The 21,196-nt window shown below is 41.6% G+C and overlaps 1 protein-coding gene across 1 annotated transcript in view; it reads right to left on the bottom strand.

Annotated features, from left to right (window-relative positions):
• SIDL (SIDL trafficking protein particle complex subunit 10) overlaps positions 1 to 21,196 on the bottom strand; it is a 578,423-nt gene that overhangs the window by 65,243 nt on the left and 491,984 nt on the right. The window contains exon 19 of the mRNA XM_080275724.1: positions 1,547 to 1,660. Coding sequence (XP_080131850.1) covers positions 1,547 to 1,660 — 114 coding nt within the window. The remainder of the gene's footprint in view (positions 1 to 1,546; positions 1,661 to 21,196) is intronic.

Here is a 21,196-nt window from a genome sequence, read left to right as displayed (position 1 = left end):
ATTTCAGCTTGGCAACACTGGTGGTAAACAACCCAGCCAGCTGCTCAGACCGAGACACACTAGGGTTCATGGCATGAGCTCAACAGGTTATTCACCTTTTTTATGTCTTCATGGCTGTATCCATGGAGATATTTTTATAAAAATTTACCCTCAGATAGAAAACAAGTTGTTTGATGATGATGTTAGTAATTTCAACAGTTTTGAAAGTACAGTTCCCTCGCATCCAGTATGTGTTTGTCCAGTACTATTCTCGTCCAGTACAGTTGGCAAAAAATTTAAATAATTTATTACTGCAGTATGGATTCGTTGGGCTAGTATGGAGCAGCCGCACAAAGTGGGCCACAACCAAGGTGTTCTTCTCTAGTACTGATGTGCTGTGTCCAGTACTACTACCCACGCGCGCATGGGAAGATGGCCAACACCCAGGAACGTTTCCCTAGGACTGCTGCGTCAGTCCAGTACACCTTCCTCGTGACTTGTGACATGTGCCATCCATATTGCAGCTTTGCACTGCCCCCTGATGACAAAGACAACGATATGTCAGTGTGTGACTATGACGGATTTATGAGAGGCTGAGGTAGAGAGGCTGTCTCAAGATCCTGAAGGCCCTCTTCCAAGAGGTCAGTAGGACCTCCAACAGTCTTGGAAACCCCTCCCCCTTCCCCCCAAAGCCCATCACCACTCACCTTAAAGGTTGGTAAAATCTTTGTTGTGTCAAATTGTAGCTAAGATGAATTTTGGGGGGACTTATTCAAGGCTTGTCTGACATTATTCATTTTTCTCATAAGGTCTGTTGTTTGTCCAGAATGGATTTAGTCCAGTACGGTATTACTGTCTGATAAAAAATCCCGAACTGGACGCGAGGGTACTGTATAAGTACAGTACTATATTCAGGGAAACAATGGTCAAGGTGAGTGTTTGGCGATGTTCCCTCTCATGCCTATCAATCCCATAACCACAGGATGTAGAGGTTAAGATTTTATACCTGGTGTTTAGGACGACCCCAAATTTTGGGCATTTTTTAATGAGGTTTATATTGGGTAAAGTTCAATAAAGCCAGAAGCGGTCTGGACTGCCTGACCTCAGACATGTTTATCAGTGTACAGCACAGTATTAATATATATATTATACCTATTCATTACTGTAGTGAATATATAATACAGTACAGTGCTACACTGGTTGTGAAAACAATTGGTGATGCCACTGTGACAAACTGTTGCTATGGTCTGGACTAATGTCTGATATATCAGAAAATGTCCAGGTTAGCAGGGGGAAGTCCAGATGTCGCTGTTAATGGACTTTTGCTTTTTTCGGATTGGCTTGGGCCCAATTAGTCCATTGCGCTGTATACATAGTACATATAAAATACAAATAATCAAATCCATGAATAAAAATCCTGGACACAACAAGGGATAAATGTACCAGTTGTAAGGACAAAGCTATGATATTCTGGAATACAACTTAGAATAAAAATAATCATCTGAATGCTCAATAAACTTTTACATAGGAGCATGATAAAGATTAATATAAGATAAAATAATGTTACCTGGATAAACTTAGCTAATGCTGCAGTATGAAGCTTATGTGATGTCATGAAAGGTGGGATGAAGTGGACATCAATATCCTGTCGACTCTCAGTAATGCTACTGCTCAGGCTCACCTGCCATGTCATAAAGAAATAGGTTAGGAAGTCAAGTATAAGCCATCAGCAAAGACACTGTATGTGTTTTGATATCACAATGCCATGAACTGCACAAATGACAGACCTGTACCCATGAAAAGTTGTTTATTGAAAGAAACAACAGCTAAAGATTACATGAAGAGGGTTCAAGTCAGGGCAAAACTACTGTATCTTCCCAACACACACCTCTTCCAAATGTGGTTATAATTCTTCTAAATGAAACTGTATGCAAGCAGTTACGATAAACAGTAACTGGTGGCTGCCAGTCCATTTACTGTCTCATGAAATGTTGATGCTTAGGGTTAGACTACCATATTTCACAACATCTCAAGAAGGTAACTAGTCATCACCTCTGGTAGTATTACAAAAACAATAACCTTCAGCTGCCCCTTGGGGATTCACATCATAAGCAATGCATATGACCTTTATCCCAACTGATGCCTCAGATTATTAGACCAAAGGAAGTTATGATATACTGTATATTCCACTTCTGCAATTCCCTGTGTCAAGCAAAGTACAGTACAGTATTGTATTTACCTTCTTGTACAAATATAAAAGAATAAAACAAAAATTTGAATGTATATGCTACAGTGTCATTTTCATTACAAATATATCTGAATAAAAAATGAAAAACAAAATTATGCAGTAGAGTAAAATATCGATTCTACAAAATGGTTTGGAACAACGTTATTTTTGTTAAAAATTTTTTTGGGAGAATCAAAACTACTGTACTTGTCTTACCCTCACAGTCTAAAACTGACAATACTATGCTTATAATCCCTGTTGGTTATGGGCCATTTTCACTGCTGTCCCTAATCTTTCAGGCTCAAACCAAAGGCACCTTTGGATTTCACAGTCCCTCTGAATGGCTTTCAGGAGCTTACTAACATTTTTTAAAATAACAGAGGAAAGAAAAACAAATGAAAAAAAAAAAAAAAAATCCATACACCAGGTCACGGGCATCCTCCATTCATAAAATAACTGTAACAGTTGGACTTGTACAGCTGTAGGCTGAAGTTTGGGGGGAAACAACTCTGGGGAAGCGAGTTCCAGAGAGATGCAGTTCAGGGAATAAAAGAATTCTGATAGGCAGTAGCTGTGCAATACGGCTGCATGACATTCCAGTCACAAGCATTACCAGATGCCCGTGTAGCACGAGGGAAGGCATGGAGAGGTGGTACAATGGATGCAACTTTGTCTGAGCATTTGCCATACACGTATCTGGAAAATAATGCAAGGGAGGCAACATTCCTTATCTGTAGGGGAGGTAGTTTATTTATAATAGCAGGGTTATTAATAATTCCAACAGTTTTGTTCTGAATTTTGTCTAGCTGTTTTAATGCAACCTCTCCACATCCATTCCAAAAGGGCAAGTAATATTCAAGCTTAGAGCGCATGACTCTTATAAATTCTACCTAACTACTCGTCAGTGAAGAAGTCACAGAATCTGTACAATAATCCAAGTTTCTTTGAGGCAGTATTAGCAAGTGATCTGACATAAGAGGTCAAGTTGAGGGCACTGTTAAGTGAAACACTGAGAATTTCAATACTTTTGGAGATGGGAATATTAGTATCACTGAAGGTAATATACAAATCTGGCAATATCTATCTATTAGTAAATTGTATATATTTGGTTTTACTAGCATTAAATGAGACACGGTTATCTTGTCTCCATTCACTGATCTTAGATAAGTCTTGATTATGAAGATGGCTGTAATGAGTTGGGAGTTAGAGATATTAAACTTTGTAAATGGATGTTTGAGTGTGAATGAACTAGGAAGTGTTGAGTCATCTGCATATGAATGGATGGGATTGTGGGTGACAGATATGAGATTGATTTGAACTGGGAATATGTAGTGCTGCTCATGGGTGTCTGCCCTTTCCTTTCCTCTTTCCTTCCTTCCTCTTTCCTTCATTCTTTCCTTGTCCTTCTGCTAGGGGTGACTTTACACTCCCTAATTTGTCTTTCTTTCCTTCAGTCTTTCCTCTTCCTTCTGCCTATGGGTGACTCTACACTGAGTGACATGCCAAATGGTTTCTTGTACACCAGGAAACCATTTACTATGCTGGGTGGTAACCATATAACCAAATTATGGTGCCTGGTGGTTTAGTGGGTACTTAAGGCACTCCAATCGGATTGAGCCGGTGAAAGTTTATATCCAAGGGGTAGTTGGGGTTTATTGCTCATGTAATGCCACTCAGGGATGAGTGAGAATGGTCACTCTCATCTTAAATGTCAGGAGCAACTTGCTTCACCCCGAGCTCCTACGCTCCCCATGGGGCAATGTAGGATTGGATGATGGATGGATGGATGGATGAATAGGGTTGGTGTCAGAACTGATCCTTGCGGCATGCCGGCATTGACTGAGTGGAAGTTGGAATATACATCATCTACTTTTATTCTTCTGTTGCTGAGATGGGGACATCTGCCTGTGTTACTGTGGTAGGGTTGGTAGTTCTGGGTGGTCAAAACATGGATGCAGTAAACTGTTAGAAGGAAAAGACACCTCACTCAGCACCTTCTATACACTGAAAATATTGAGAAAGTTGTATGTGCTGAATGTGGTAAATGGTTTAGCTGGAAAACTCACTTCATACATCTTCTACTAATATGTTCAGGGATGAAGAAATTTGTCTGAAGGCAACAAAAATAATGACTAAGAAATGTCATCAAAATGAAGGGGCTAACTAGTGGCAACCTCACCACAGGCCTACCTGAAACACAAAGTAAGTGTCTGTGCCATGAATACCGAGCACTGTAAGAAATGCATTAGTAAAAATAACTACAGAGTAGTAACAAATATATATATATGATAATACGTAATGGGTGATAAATTGGTTTGGCTTATTAATGGGTACAGTATTAGTACATAAACATGAGGAATTTTCTAAATGGGGTGTGTTAGTTGCATCAGCAGTACAGTATTACACTGGGCATCTAATATTACAATTTTGATGAAAATATGCATTAGACAATGATACCTTTATTTCTGTTGAGTCCATTTGTTGTGAAGCCTCCACCAGGATGTGAAGTTAAAAGCGGTAAGTTGACTTGTATTCAGGTAAATTATAATCTCTTAACTGTATATGTATAAGGCATTTTTTATATGGAGTGTACAGTTTTCTGAGCAATAGTGTGGTAGGTGGGGGCGCTCACAATCCACTCACTCGATGTAGTGCTGCTCTCGGGTGTCTGTCCTTTCCTCTCCTCTTTCCATTCCTTCCTTCCTCTTCTGTCTTTCTTTACTTCACTCTTTCCTCATCCTTCTCCCTGCAGGTGACTTTACACTCCCTCTTTTGTCTTTCTTTCCTTCATTCTTTCCTCTTCCTTCTGCCTGTGGGTGACTCTACACTGAGTGACAAGCCTAGTGTTTTCCTGTAAACCAGGAAACCATTTACTATGCTGGGTGGTAACCATATAACCAAATTATGGTGCCTGGTGGTTAGTGGGTAATTACAGCGCTCCAATCGGATTAAGCCGGTGAAGGTTAATATCCAAGGGGTGGTTGGGGTTAATCCTCATGTAATGCCACTCAGGGATAAGTGAGGCTGGTCACTTTCATCTTAAATGTCAGGACCGAATTGCCTAGCCCCGGGCTTCTACGCTCCTCATGGGGCAACGTAAAATTGGATGATGGATGAATGGATATTACACTGGGTACTGTATCTAATTTCAAAACATTGATAAATATACCCATTACAGAACAACTCTTTTCAGATCCATCAATTGGGAAATCTCTACACTCCCCATGGATGTTTCAATAATACTTGAGGACAGCTCAATTGTGGTCCCAAATGAAGGCCTTGGAAGGCTGGTTGGGGAAAACTGTGAAAACGAAAATGTGTGTTTGGTGCCAAGTAGGTTGTTGGGGACAGCATTGGGACGACGGTGAAAACGGCCCTGCATTAGACACTTACTAGAACTGCCTTGCACTTGACAACAGGCCTACTGCAGTTCACCTTGTCATAGCTGGTACATGCATAAATTTGCACTGATGCATGTCTAACTGGAAAACTGGGATGAAGAAAAATATGGAAACTGTTTTGATATATATATAGTAGGTTCTCAAATTTAGCATGATTAAATCTGGACAACTTGATTTCTGATGGCACATCAAATATCTACGAAGTCGCAATTTTCCACTACAAACTTGTGATTTTTGATGAGTCAAGACTGGAATTTGGGTTTTGAAATGCATCTAGGGCCACTTGCTTTCTATGCATAAACACAGTCTGGCTTCAAAGAACAAAAAAATTACAAGCATCAATCACGACATGCGTGTCATAAATGATCATCTAATGAAAAGATCATGCTAATTATTTGTGCTGAACTGGCTACATACAGCAAACTCTCAAGGTAAAATGGCTCTTTGTGACAATTCAGATTTGCATGATAAAAGTTAGCGCTTATTTCAGTTACACTCATAAGATATATGTATTTATGTCAAAATTTCACCATCCAAAATTAATTAATGCATTATTAATGGCATGTACTGCATCACACACTCATAATATTTGCATTTACGACAAAATTTTACCACGGAAAATTAATATACTGTAGTAAAGATAGAAGTATAAAATACGCTGCATCATTAATGGCATGTACTGCATCAGCTGTTCACATGGGCAAGGAAGTGGTCTTATGCATGTCAAAGATACAAGCCATAATGCTCTAGCCTTGCCAAAACAACATGAATGGTTGCGTTGTACAAGGTCTGTTCAGAGAGTATCTGACCTCATATTTTTTCTCAGCAACCAGTTGGAGGAAAGGGGCGATGTTTTATGTAGCACAGTGCATGACCTTCGTCTTCATGCATGATTAAAGCCAGCTGCCATAAGTGACTTGATGGCTGTCAGTCAGCCTGTGTTCATGGTTGTGCATCTTACACTTGTCACATTCCCACCCTCATCAAGATGACCAAAAAAGTCAAACAACATTACTGCATCAACTTTTACCAAAAACTATGTGATACCTAAGTTGAAACTATCAGGAAGATCCAGCAAGTTTTTGGGAATGAAACCATGGGGGTACCACAAATAAAATAGTACAATTGCTCAAAAAATGGCCGAATGTCAGTCAAGAGCGATCCACGCCCTGGGAGGCCATCAACAAGAAGGAGTGCTGAAAACGTTAAGAAAGTCTGCAATCTGGTCATGGGAAATCGCTGGTCGACTGTCAGAGAAACTGCTAATGAAACTGGAATCAGCGATGAATAAGCAAACAAAATTTTAACGGATGATTTGGGCACATAAAGAGTTCCCGCCAAGTTTGTTCCAAAGCTCCTTTCACATGAAAAATGAACTCTTTGGATGAACACTGCCCAAGACACGCTGGAGTGTGCAAATTGCAGTCCAGGCTTTCTGAAGACTGTTATCACTGGAGATGAGACTTGGGTGTATGGGTATGACCCAGAAACTAAAGCACAGTCGTCCCAGTGAAAGCATGCAAGGTAACCTCAACCAAAATGAGCAAGGCAAGTCTGCAATAAGGTGAAATGCATGATGACAGTTTTTTTCGACTACCATGGTGTTGTTCATCACGACTATGCACCAGAAGGTCAGTCAGTCAACAAACATTACTACCTCATCATTATCCATTGTCTTCATGACACAGGTTGGCAGAAGAGATCAGACCTCTGGAAAGTGGGAAGTTGGAAGCTGGACCATGACAATGCCCCTGCCCATTCTTCTCAACTGATTCAGGAATTTTTGGCCAGGCATGATATCTCCCAGGTTCGGCAGGCTCCCTACTCACCAGCCTTGACTCCGTGCGACTTTAAGTTACTCCCCAACATGAAAACACTGATGAAGGGTTCTCAATTTGAGACGATAGAAGAGATCACGATGAATTCAACAAAGCACCTGAAGGAGATACTGAAAACCAACTTTGAAAAATGTTTCACGCAGTGGAAAGAATGCTGGGATACAAGTGTCAAGTCACAAGGGGCCTACTTTGAGGGAGATTATTCTCCTAGTTCAAAAGGTTAGCTATTTATTGTTTTAGAGCCTACGGTCGGATACTTTCTGAACAGACCTCGTAGACTGCACATTATATACAGTAAATTAAAAATGGGTGAAATAAAGACAATGAGTAAGTAGTCAAGCAGCTACCAGTTGTGTGAATATTGTGTATCCTTTCAGCTAGAAATTAAGATGCCTCAGTCTTGATCTAGCCAGTGACAAAAAAACACGTTAAAAGCAAAGTCATTTATTGCACATTTCATTATTTAAGGGCAATATAACATAGAAAATTAGTGTAACACACATCATGTAAACACCTGTGTAGGTACCAGCTATGTGCATTCAATTGTTTATAAGAAAATCCATTTATGTGCCATCAAACAAACCAGGATGAATGATCCTAACCTAGTGGAAAGGGGCTGCTTTCAATAGGGGAGGGGGGAAATAGCCCATGTTTCACTGAAAATAACTATGCTTGGTGACAAGAGCCAAAATAGAAGAAGACAATGCATGACAACTAAAAATTATGAGAGATTAAGATATAACCACACAGACTGGTGATAGGACACTGACGAAAGCAGCAGCTGGAAGGTGCCTGTATGCTCCAACTGATGAACTCATTCTATCTTTAATATTTTGCATTTTACAACATGGCCACAATTTTAATTCTTAATTACGATGTTATTAAGAATCTAACAGCAAGTAATTATTCATGTGGTAATACCAATAAACAATCAGGCTTTGCTATACAATATGGCTGCATCAAGTGAAAACCCATCGCACAATGATTTATTGTATAGTGAGGTTGATATAACGTGGGTTTAGTGGGGTTAGGGAGGGTGCCCTTGACCGCGAAACCTAAAATCTAAAAAACCTTACCCTTTTAGGCTTGCTCTGGGTGCCCCAGAGTAGCACCATGCTTTCCACTGGGGGTAGCATACTTGTCTGACACAACTTCTAAGTCACAAGTTTCAGTATTTCACACACAAAAAGTTATCACTTTATTCAACAGTGCACACTGCACTATTTGTCAAGCGCAAGTTTGTTTGCTGATGATGCAAAGATCTTGAGGAGAGTAGAAGTCAAGGAAGACTGTAAAATGCTGCAGGAAGACCTGAATAGGATCCAAGATTGGAGCCAGATGTGGGAAATTAAATTTAATGCAAAAAAATGTAAAATATTGGAAATGGGTAAGACTGCCAAGAGGCCATCACTGAATTACATGATGGGTAATGAACCAATCAAAAAAGTAAGAAAAGAGGAAGATTTGGGAGTGCTGGTCCAGGATAGTTTGTCACCAGAAAAACACATTAACAAGATAGTTAGAGAGACGTACAATCTCCTGACTAACATATTAGTGGCATTCCATTACATGGATGAGGAAATGATGAAAAAATTGATAGTGGCCATGATCCACCCCAGGTTGGAACATGCGGCAGTAGTGTGGTCCACACGCAGGAAGAAAGATATAAATATGATCGAGAGAATACAAAGAACAGCAACCAAGATGGTCCCCAGCCTGGCTGATCTGTCTTACAGAGAGGCTGGAAAAGCTGGACCTGCATTCCCTAGAAGAAAGGAGAGAGAGAGGCGACATGATTGAAGTGTTCAGGGCCATGATGGGACTAGATAAAATTGATAAAAATGATCTGTTTGTATGGGATGGGAGAGTAACAAGAGGACACGGAATGAAACTGAAAAAGCCAAGTTGCTTGAAGGATATCAAGAAATATAGCTTTCCATATAGATGCATAGACCTGTGGAACAGCCTGGACAAAGAGATCGTCCAGCCTAAAAGCTTAAAAGAGTTCAAAGCAAAATCTGACTTAACGAGAAAAAGAGACGGGACCACATCAGTGTAGCTCATTTCCTGTATATCACAACTAGGTAAATACTTAAGTACTTGCACTACTATTTGACGATAGCAATAGTGTTTCAGTGGCCTTTCATAATATCTATCTATCTTTTGCAAAACGCCTCAATCCCGTTTGGGGTGGCCACAACAAATCGCCTCCACATCGCCCTGTTCCCCACCATTTCACTGCCCCACTACCAACTCACACCCCCCTCTCTCATATACCTCTCCACACCATCCCTCCATCTCATCCTCAGCCTCCCCCTCCCTCTTCCCCCCTCCACCCCAATCACATACACTCTCTTCGTCAGTCATGCACCCTCCATCCTCTCCACATGGCCAAACCAACTCAGTGTATCCTCCTAACGCTTCCTATCACATCCACATCCATGCCACAACGCTCCTTTATATCCTCATTTGTCAGCCTGTCTCTCCATGTGACTCCGCAGGCTCCTCTTAAATAACTCATTTCCACTGCTCTCACTCTTGACTTGTGTCCTTCCAGCAACGTCCAAGCTTCACTTCCATACGTTAGAGTTGGTATCACAATACTGTCATATAGTAACTTTTTCACTTCCATGCTCACTTCCCTGCTTCTTATCACTGCTTTCAAGGAACCAGCAACCTTTCTTCCCTGCTGTACCATTTCAATCACTTCACCCTCCAAACCTCCATCCTTACTCATCACACTACCCAAGTACTTAAATGTGCTCACATTTTCTAATTCCTCACCATCCAACCTCGCTGTACATTCACTGACTTCACCTCTCTCAAAGACCATCACTTTACTCTTCCCTACATTCACCTTTAGATTCCGTTTCTTACACACACTCCCAAACTCATCCACCAAGCTTTGCAGCTCTCCTTCGTCTTCACTCAACAACACAGTATCATCTGCAAACAACAGTACAGGGAGTTTCCAAACACTACCCTCTCTCACCAGGGCCACTCCAACATCCACTACCCTACCTTGTACCTCTTTTATTACCCCATCCATGTATATTCTTAATACTTTCCACAATCCTTGTCTATCCACCTTGTCATATGCTTTCTCCAAATCCATGAAAGCTGCATACAACATCTTTCCCTTCTCTAGAAACTTTTCCACTAAAGTTCTAAGAATGAATATCTGATCTACACAACCTCTTCCCTTCGTGAGGCCTCCCTGTTCTTCTCCAACTAATTTCTCTGTTCTTTCTCTAACTCTGTCAATAAGTATCCTACCATACACTTTTCCTATTATACTAAGAAGACAAATGCCCCTATGATTACCACACACTTCTTTTTCCCCTTTTCCTCTGTACAAGGGAATAATTATACCTGACTTCCAATCCTCCAGGACTCTACCTTCCTCCCAGACCAATCTGCACATTTTCCACATCCATGCTACTACTATCTCTCCCCTATGCTTCAGCATTTCACCACACACTCCATCAATTCCTGGAGCTTTCCCCAATTTAACTTTCTTCATTGCTTCCACAACTTCTATCCTACTGATTTCTTCCTGTCTTCTCACCTCTCTCCTTCTCCCAGCAATTCCCCAGCAACTTATACTCACATTACTTCCATCCTCTATGTTCAACAATTTCTTAAAGTGTTCTCTCCATCTGTTCAATTTTTCTCCCTTCTCCACTAGTAATCTACCATTTTCATCTTTCACTCCCCTGCTAACTTCACTTCCACCCTGTCTTACTCTTTTCACCTCTGTCCAGAACATTTTCTTACAGTCCCTACACTTTACACTCAAGTTCCTTCCAAATTCCTCATCCACTCTCTTCTTACTCTCTCTCACTAATCTTTTCACCTCTCTCTTTCTTTCTACATATAACTCTCTCTTCCGCCTCTCAACTTCTTCCACGCCCCTATTTCTCATCCATTCATTGTATGCTTTCTTCTTTTGTGCCACAGCCTGTCTCACCTCTTCATTCCACCACGCTGTTCCTTGCACACCCCTCTGTCTTCTCTTGATCCCACCACATCACATGCTGCACATATTTCTTCTGTGAATATCCTGCACACACCTTCCATGTCCCCCATCTGCTCCAATTGATATCTGCCCAATCATTCCTCTACTTCTCTCTTATACTCTGCCTTTTTCTCATCCTCTTGTAACCTTTCCACTCTCCTTACAAATACTCCTTCTTCCCGTCCTTCCCTTTCATACACAGGATGAAATGACAGGCAGACAATTGCAGCAAATGTAAACACTGGGATGCCTTCTTGCCTCAATCAGCTGACTGGAGGCCCCATCATCAGCTGAGTGGGGAGGCTGTGTACATAAGGCTAATGTGATTCCAAGTCACATGTTTCAATACAGTATTTCACATGCCACAAGGTATCATTTCACATAATATCGCACACTGCACCATTTGCTGAGCACTTGCACTGCTATTTGATAATGGCATTGGTATTTCCGTGGTCTTTCGTACACAAAATGGAATGAAAGACAGATGATCACAGTGAATATATGGACTGGGCAGTCATGTTGGCTCAGACAGCTGTCAGCTTGCGTGCAACCCCACAAGATACTCGGAGGTGGACAATGCAATTATCGTTCTAGTGAAACTGCGACCAAGTTTTTTATCGTTATTCCAAAGGGTATAACTTTTTAATTATTGCTGGAGTGATTTATCACATGGCGAAGTCGTACAACACGACCTGACTGTATTAAGAGGGAGGTAATGGAAATGGTAAGCTCTAATTCTGTTCAGATTGCTTCCATGTTCAAAGGAATGAGTAAAATGAGAAAATTAAACAGAAAAAATACTTTATTTTATTTGGTGGTGTTGTTACCAATCATCCTTAACGCCAACTTAATTGTCTCCAAAGGAAGTTCATTTAAAGCTGGATGACTTAAAAAGAAGAAAGCATACAATGAATGGATAAGAAATAGGGGCGTGGAAGAAGTTGAGAGGCGGAAGAAAGCATTATATGTAGAAAGAAAGAGAGAGGTGAAAAGATTAGTAAGAGAGAGTAAGAAGAGAGTGGATGAGGAATTTGGAAGGAATTTGAGTGTAAAGTGGAGGGACTGTAAGAAAATGTTCTGGAAAGAGGTGAAGAGAGTAAGACAGGGTGGAAATGAGGTTAGCAGGGAAGTGAAAGATAAAAATGGTAGATTACTAGTGGAGAAGGGAGAAAAAGTAAGCAGATGGAGAGAACACTTTAAGGAATTGTTGAACATAGAGGATGGAAGTAATGCGAGTATAAGTGGCTGGGGAATGGCTGGGAGAAGGAGGGAGATGAGAAGACAGGAAAAAATCAGTAGGATAGAAGTTGTGGAAGCAATGAAGAAAGTTGAATTGGGGAAAGCCCCAGGAATTGATGAAGTGTGTGGTGAAATGCTGAAGCATGGGGGAGAGATAGTAGTAGAATGGATGTGGAAGATGTGTAGACTGGCCTGGGAGGAAGGTAGAGTCCCGGAGGACTGGAAGTCAGGTACCGGTATGATTATTCCCTTGTACAAAGGAAATGGGGAAGAAGAAGTGTATGGTAATCATAGGCGCATTTGTCTTCTTAGTATAATAAGAAAAGTGTATGGTAGGATACTTATTGACAGAGTTAGAGAAAGAACAGAGGAATTAGTTGGAGAAGAACGGGGAATGACAGAGTTAGAGAAAGAACAGAGGAATTAGTTGGAGAAGAACGGGGAAGCATCACGAATGGAAGAGGTTGTGTAGATCAGATATTCATTCTTAGATCTTTAGTGGAAAAGTTCCTAGAGAAGGGAAAGAAGTTGTATGCGGCTTTCATGGATTTGGAGAAAGCATATGACAGGGTGGATAGACAAGGATTGTGGAAAGTATTAAGAATATATGGAGTAGATGGGAAGCTGTTGAATGCTGTGAAGAGTATGTATGATGGTGCTAAGGCTGCAGTGCATGTGGTTGGTGAACTAAGTGAATTTTTCTCTTTGAAGGCTGGGTTGAAACAGGGATGTGTCATGTCTCCATGGTTGTTCAATCTGTACATGGATGGGGTAATAAAAGAGGTACAGGGTAGGGTAGTGGATGTTGGAGTGGCCCTGGTAAGAGAGGATAGTGTTTGGAAACTCCCTGTACTGTTGTTTGCAGATGATACTGTGTTGTTGAGTAAAGACGAAGGGGAGCTGCAAGGCTTGGTGGATGAGCTTGGGAGTGTGTGTAAGAAATGGAATCTAAAGTTGAATGTAAGGAAGAGTAAAGTGATGGTTTTTGAGAGAGGTGAAGTCAGTGAATGTACAGCAAGGCTGGATGGTGAGGAATTGGAAAATGTGAGTACGTTTAAGTACTTGGGTAGTGTGATGAGTAAGGATGGAGGTTTGGAAGGTGAAGTGATTGAAAGGGTACAGCAGGGAAGAAAGGTTGCTGGTTCTTTGAAAGCAGTGATAAGAAACAGGGAAGTGAGCATGGAAGTGAAAAAGTTACTACATGACTGTATTGTGATACCAACTCTAACGTATGGAAGTGAAGCTTGGACGTTGTTGGAAGGACACAAGTCAAGAGTGAGAGCAGTGGAAATGAGTTATTTAAGAGAAGCCTGTGGAGTCACATGGAGAGACAGGCTGACGAATGAGGATATAAAGGAGCGTTGTGGTGTGGATGTGGATGTGATAGGAAGCGTTATGAGGAACACACTGAGGCGGTTTGGCCATGTGGAGAGGATGGAGGGTGAAAGACTGACGAAGAGAGTGTATGTGAGTGAGGTGGAGGGGGGAAGAGGGAGGGGGAGGCCGAGGATGAGATGGAGGGATGGGGTGGAGAGGTATATGAGAAAGGGGGGGTGTGAGTTAGGAGCAGGGCAATGAAATGGCGGAGGACAGGGTGACGTGGAGGTGGTTTGTTTGTGGCCACCCCAAACGGGATTGAGGCGCCTGGCAATTGATAGATAGATAGACTTAAATTTCACATGGTTTTTACGGTACCAAATAGTGTCTAAATTTGAGGATTTACTGTATGCAACAACTTCAGCCATTACTGCACAAAAACAAGTTCTGCATATGAACTCAAGTACTGTATTGCAAATGAACAAAGTATGTAATACAGTCGCGACTCAGCATGAAAGAGCTTGGTTTGCGATAAACTGACAGAAAGATGAAATATAAGTTATACCCAGTTTCAGCATAATGACAGTGCAATTCGGTTGTATGTTAACTGTGGTGGCAGCATATGACAATATCGTGAGTACATGATGCCTTCCGCACGACCCAACAGTCAGACGTTTGAGCTAAGGTGGCTCTCCAGTGTTTACATGCATTGTGACTGCTTCCCTTTTATTCCATTTTGTGTATGCAAAGCCATTCAAACGCCATCGTTACTGCCAAATAACAGTGCACATCCATGGTGGAAAGTGTAGTGCTACTGTGGGTACTGAGGGCAAGACTAATGGGTTATATTTTTTTTAGATTTTAGGTTACATGGCACTTGACCCCCAATGTATTCTCACTGAACCCATGTTATATCAACATCAGTATATGATAAACTGGTATATGATAGGTTTTCATTTGACATAACCCCATCACATACAGAGTTGAGATTGTTCTGCACTGTATTTAAAACTAATACTTCATCACCTGTTTTAAGACTGTATTATCTCAAGATCTTGGCAATTCTTATGAAAAACAACACTCCACAATAGCAAATTGCTGTCAGAAATATTTTAATGTGTCACATTTACCATTACTATTTACTCTGGGATGGTTATGAAGTGTTTGGTAGCATTAAAAGCCTAAAACAACGATTTTATATGATCAAACATTCATGACAACAACGCCCAATATAATCATCATCTTCCAATCCAGTGTTGCCCCATGAAGAGCATAGGAGCCCGGGGCTAGACAAGTTAGTCCTGACATTTAAGATGAAAGTGACCAGCCTCACTCATCCCTGAATGGCATTACGTGAGCAATAAACCCCAACCATCCCTTGGATATACACCTGTGCTGGCTCAATCCGACTGGAGTGCCTTAACGGCCCTCTAAACCACCTGGTGCCATAATTTGGTTAAATGGTTACCACCCAGCATAGTAAATGGTTTCCTGGTGTATAGGAAACCATATGGCTTATCGCTCAGTGCAGTCACCAAGAAACATAAAGAAAAGGAAAGAATGAAGGAAAGAAAGACAGAAGAGGAAGGATGGAAAGAAGGAAGAGAGGAATGGGTGGGCACCCGAGAGCAGCACTACATCGAGTGAGTGGATGGTGAGCGCCCCCACCAACCTTATAATGTAATAGCAGCCGATAACTGTCTCTAATTAATGTTCACCATCCACTGTATTTTTTTACACTACGCATAGGGTAGAGTATGTCAGTGAGGTTGATGTATCTCCCTCTGTCTGTATTTCCTACGTCCTATGATCTCCAGTGTTTCAGACACATTGTGTCCAGGCATCTAAAAATGGACGGATCTTGAATTTGGCTCTCTGTTGTATTATTTTTGCTTTTTTTTGGAAGGAACAGTTTCTGGGCTCCTCGCCTTTGGTTCCTTCTTCTTTTCTTTAAAAAAAAAAAAAAAAAAAAAAAAAAAAGAGGCAGTACTGAACAACAGTCATCATACACTGCAGAATAAACCACCTGTTTACATAAACAAAGAATTAGCTCATGCATTCAGACACTACCAATCTGTTACCGATGTGCTGCTCCTAACACTGGGATATCCTCATATACAGTAATTCCACTTTCCTATAAACTGATTAAGTATATCTATCTATGTATCTATTGCCAAACACCTTAACCCCATAAGGGGTAGCCACAAACAAATCGCCTCCATATCGCCCTGTCCCCCGCCATTTCACTGCCCTGCTCCCAGCTCTCATATATCTCTCCACTCCATCCCTCCATATCATCCTTGGCCTCCTCCTCCCTCTCCCCCACTCCACCTCACTCACATACACTCTCCTTGTCAGTCTCTCGCTCTCCATCCTCTCCACATGGTCAAACCACCTCAATGTGTTTCCCCAAATGCTTCCTATCACATCCACATCCACACCACAAGGCTCCTTCACTTCGTCATTTGTTAGTCTGTCTCTCCATGTGACTCCACATGCTCCTCTCAAATAACTTATTGCCGCTGCTCTCACTCTTGACGTCCGTCCCTCCAGCAAGGTCCAAGCTTCACGTCCATATCCTTCCATCCATCAGGCTCTCACCTGAGAGTCCCAGGCTCGATTCCCAGCATAGTGGTAACATATTGGATGATTTTTCCTGTGTAAAGTACAGGTGTCTCTCTTCACTCACTTCCATACACTAGAGTTGGTATCACAATGCTGTCATGCAATAACTTTTTCATTTCCATGCTCACTTCCCTGTTTCTTATCACTGCTTTCAAAGAACCAGCAACCCTTCTTCCTTGTTGTACCCTTTCAAGCACTTCACCCTCTGAACTTCCATCCTTACTCGTCACATTACCCAAGCACTTAAACGTACTCACATTTTCCACTTCCTCCTCATCCAACCTCACTATACATTCACTGACTTCATTTCTCTCAAAGGCCATAACTTTACTCTTCCCTGCATTTCACCTTTTGATTCCGATTCTTACACACACTCCCAAACTCGTTTGCCAAGCCTTGCAGCTCCCTTTCATCTTCACTTAACAACACAACAACATCTGCAAACAACAGTACAAGGGGTTTCCACACACTGCCCTCTCAGTTAGGGCTGCTCCAACATCCACTGCCCTACTTTGCATCTCTTTTAAAACCCCATCCATATACAGATTGAACAACCATGGAGACATGACACAACCCTGTTTCAATCTGTCATATAGAAAAATCCACTCAGTTCACTATCCACATGCACTGTAGCCTTAGCACCCTAAATACATACTCTTCACGGCATTCAACAACTTCCCATTTACTCTATATATTCTTAATACTTTCCACAATCCTTGTCTATCTACCCTGTCATACGCTTTCTCCAAATCCATGAAGGCCACATACAATTTCTTTTCCTTCTCTAGAAACTTTTCCACGACAGACCTAAGGATGAATATCTGATCTACACAACCTCTTCCCTTCCTAAAACCTCCTTGTTCTTCTCTATCCAGTTCCTCTGTTATTTCCCTAACTCTGTCAATAGGTATCCTACCATATACTTTTCCTATTATACTGTACTAAGACAAATGCCCCTATGACTACCACACACTTCTTTTTCCCCTTTTCCTTTGTACAGGGGAATAATTATACCTGACATCCAATCCTCCGGGACTTTACCTTCCTCCCAGGCCAATCTACACATATTCCACATCCATTCTACTACTATCTCTCCCCCATGCTTTAGCATTTCACCATACACTCCATCAATTCCTGGGGCTTTCTCCATTTTGACGTTCTTCATTGCTTCCACAACTTCCATCCTACTGATTTCTTCCTCTCTTCTAACATCCTTCCTTCTCACAGCCATTCTCCAGCCACTCATACTTGCATTACTTTCATTCTCTGTGTTCAACAATTCCTTAAAGTGTTCTCTCCTTCTGCTCACTTTTTCTCCCTTCTCCAATAGTAATCTGCCATTTTTATCTTTCACTCCCCGATTAACTTCTTTAACACCCTGTCTAACTCTCTTTACCTCTTTCCAGACTATTTTCTTAGTCCCTCCACTTTACACTCAAATTCTTTCCAAATTCCTCATCCAGTCTCCTCTTACTCTCTCTTACTAATCTTTTTACCTCACAAAGAAGTTATTAAGTAAATCACTTCCTTGAAATGCATGATGATGGTGAATTCAGTGGTCATTTTTTGAGGCACCTTGCTAAATAGAAGGATCCAAATGAGCATGAGATTGAGAGAAGGAAAAGCCTGTCTTCCAAAGCAGACCACATGAACTCACTGGGCTTAGTTCACTGACCCAAAATGACCTTTCTACAATATTATCAACCAAGCAGTACTGCCACTAGCATGAATAACAGCCTAACGCTGCAAATAAACACCACTAGATTCAATGGTTTATCCACAATAAGTTACTGGTTGTATATTTTGCATTCATTTTGAACAATAAGTATTTCTGGAAAATCTATCTATCTATCTATCTATTGCCAGATGCCTTAATCCCTTTAGGGGTGGCCACAAACAAATCGCCTCCAAGTCGCCATGTCCCCCGCCATTTCACTGCCCTGCTCCCAACTCACACACACCTCTCTCATATACCTCTCCACTCCACCCCTCCACTTCATCCTCAGCCTCCCCTTCCCCCTCCCCTCCTCCACCTCACTCACATACACTCTGCTCATCAGTCTCTCATCCTCCTACCTCTCCACATGGCCAAACCACCTGTGTGTTCCTTATAACGCTTCCTATCACATCCACATCCACACCACAATGCTCCTTTATATCCTCATTTGTCAGCCTGTCTCCCCATGTGACTCCACAGGCTCCTCTTAAATAACTCATTTCCACTGCCCTCACTCTTCACTTCTGTCCTTCCAACTGAGTCCAAGCTTCACTTCCGTAAGTTAGAGTTGGTATCACAATACTGTCATGTAGTAACTTTTTCACTTCCATGCTCACTTCCCTGTTCCTTATCACTGGTTTCAAAGAACAGCAACCTTTCTTCCTTGTTGTACCCTTTCAAGCACTTCACCCTCCAAACTTCCATCCTTACTCATCACACTCCCCAAGTACTTAAACGTACTCACATTTTCCATTTCCTCACCATCCAACCTCACTGTACATTCAATGACTTCATCTCTCTCAAAGACCATCACTTTATTCTTCCCTACATTCAACTTTTGATTCCGTTTCTTACACACTCTCCCAAACTCAACCACCAAGACTTGCAGCTCCCCTTTGTCTTCACATAACAACACAGTATCATCTGCAAACAACAGTACAGGAAGTTTCCAAACACTACCTCCTCTCACACTACAGCCTTAGCACCCTCATATGTACTCTTCACAGCATTCAACAACTTCCCATCTACTCCATATATTCTTAATACTTTCCACAATCCTTGTCTATCCACCCTGTTATACGCATTCTCCAAATCCATTAAGGCCGCATACAACTTCTTTCCCTCCTCTAAAAACTTTTCCATTAAAGATCTAAGAATGAATATCTGATCTACAAAACCCCTTCCCTTCCTAATGCCTCCCTGTTCTTCTCCAACTAATTCTTCTGTTATTTCCCTAACTCTGTCAATATGTATCCTACCATACACTTTTCCTATTACACTAAGAAGACAAATGCCCCTATGATTACCACACACTTCTTTTTCTGGAAAATCGCATATACATAAAACTGCGATTTTACTGCACTGCAGATTGGGAAGGTATGAGCTAGAGCAGATGGAAGGGGTGGAAGACGTATGTAAGATATTCACAGAAGAGATAAGCGCAGCATGTGAGGCGGTTTGTGGAGTGAGGAGGAGATGCAAGGGTGTGCAAGGGACAGCATGGTGGAATGATGAGGTGAAACGAGCTGTGTAACAAAAGAAGAAGGCATATGGTGAATGGTTGGCGAGTAGAGGTAGGGGAGAAGATGAGAGAGAGAAGAGAGAGGTATATGTGAGCAGGAGAAGGGAGGTTAAGAGACTGGTGAAGGAGAGTAAGAAGAAAGTGGATGAAGAGATTGGGAGGAATCTGAGTGTGAAATGGAGGGAGAGTAAGAAATTGTTTTGGAAGGAGGTAAAGAAAGTAAGGCAGTGTGAAAGGGGAAATAGTAGGGGAGTGAAAGATAGGAATAATAGATTGTTGGTGGAGAAGAGAGAGAAATTGAGGAGATGGAAGGAGCACTCTGAGGATTTGTTGAATGTAGAGAGTGAGAGCAGTGTGAGTATAAGTGGTTGGGGAATGGCTGGGAGAAGAAGAGATGAGAGGAGGGAGGAAGAGATCAGTAGGTCGGAAGTAGTGGAAGCGATGAAGAAGATTAAGCTGGGAAAGGCCCCAGGAATTGGAGTGTGTGGTGAAATGCTTAGGTATGGGGGTGAGATTGTTGTGGAGTGGATATGGAAGTTGTGTAGATTGGCTTGGGAAGAGGGAAGGGTTCCAGAGGACTGGAAATCAGGTATAATTGTTCCCCTGTACAAAGGAAAAGGGGAGAGAGAAGTATGTGGTAACCATAGGGGTATTTGCCTTCTTAGTGTGACTGGTAAAATATATGGTAGAATACTCATTGATAAGATTAGGCATATGACAGAGGAGCTAGTTGGAGAAGAACAAGGGGGATTTAGGAAGGGAAAAGGGTGTGTAGATCAGATATTTGTTCTAAGAGGTTTAGTGGAGAAGTATCTAGAGAAGGAAAGGAAAGTGTATGCTGCATTCATGGACTTGGAGAAAGCTTATGACAGAATAGATAGGCAAGGTATGTGGAAGGTATTAAGAATATATGGAGTGGAGGGGAAATTGTTGAGTGCTGTGAAAAGTATGTACGAGGGAGCTAGGGCTACGGTGCGAGTGGATGGTGAGCTGAGTGAGTTCTTTGATCTCAATGTGGGACTGAAACAGGGGTGTGTGATGTCTCCATGGCTCTTAATATATATATGGATGGGGTTGTAAAGGAGGTGCAAGGTAGGGCAGTGGATGTGGGGGTGGCCCTAATGAATGAGGGTGAGATTTGGAAGCTTCCGGTGTTGCTGTTTGCTGATGATACAGTATTGTTGAGTGAAGATGAATGGGAGTTGCAAGGTTTGGTGAATGAATTTGGGACAGTGTGTAGGAGGAGGAAGCTGAAAGTTAATGTAAACAAAAGTAAAGTTATGGTGTTTGAGAGGAATGAAGTCACAGAGTGT

This window comes from Coenobita brevimanus, chromosome 62 (genome assembly GCF_032717465.1).
Source record: "Coenobita brevimanus isolate Jiangsu-jjx chromosome 62, ASM3271746v2, whole genome shotgun sequence".
Taxonomy (NCBI): domain Eukaryota; kingdom Metazoa; phylum Arthropoda; class Malacostraca; order Decapoda; family Coenobitidae; genus Coenobita; species Coenobita brevimanus.
This window is presented reverse-complemented; position numbering and strand designations above follow the sequence as displayed.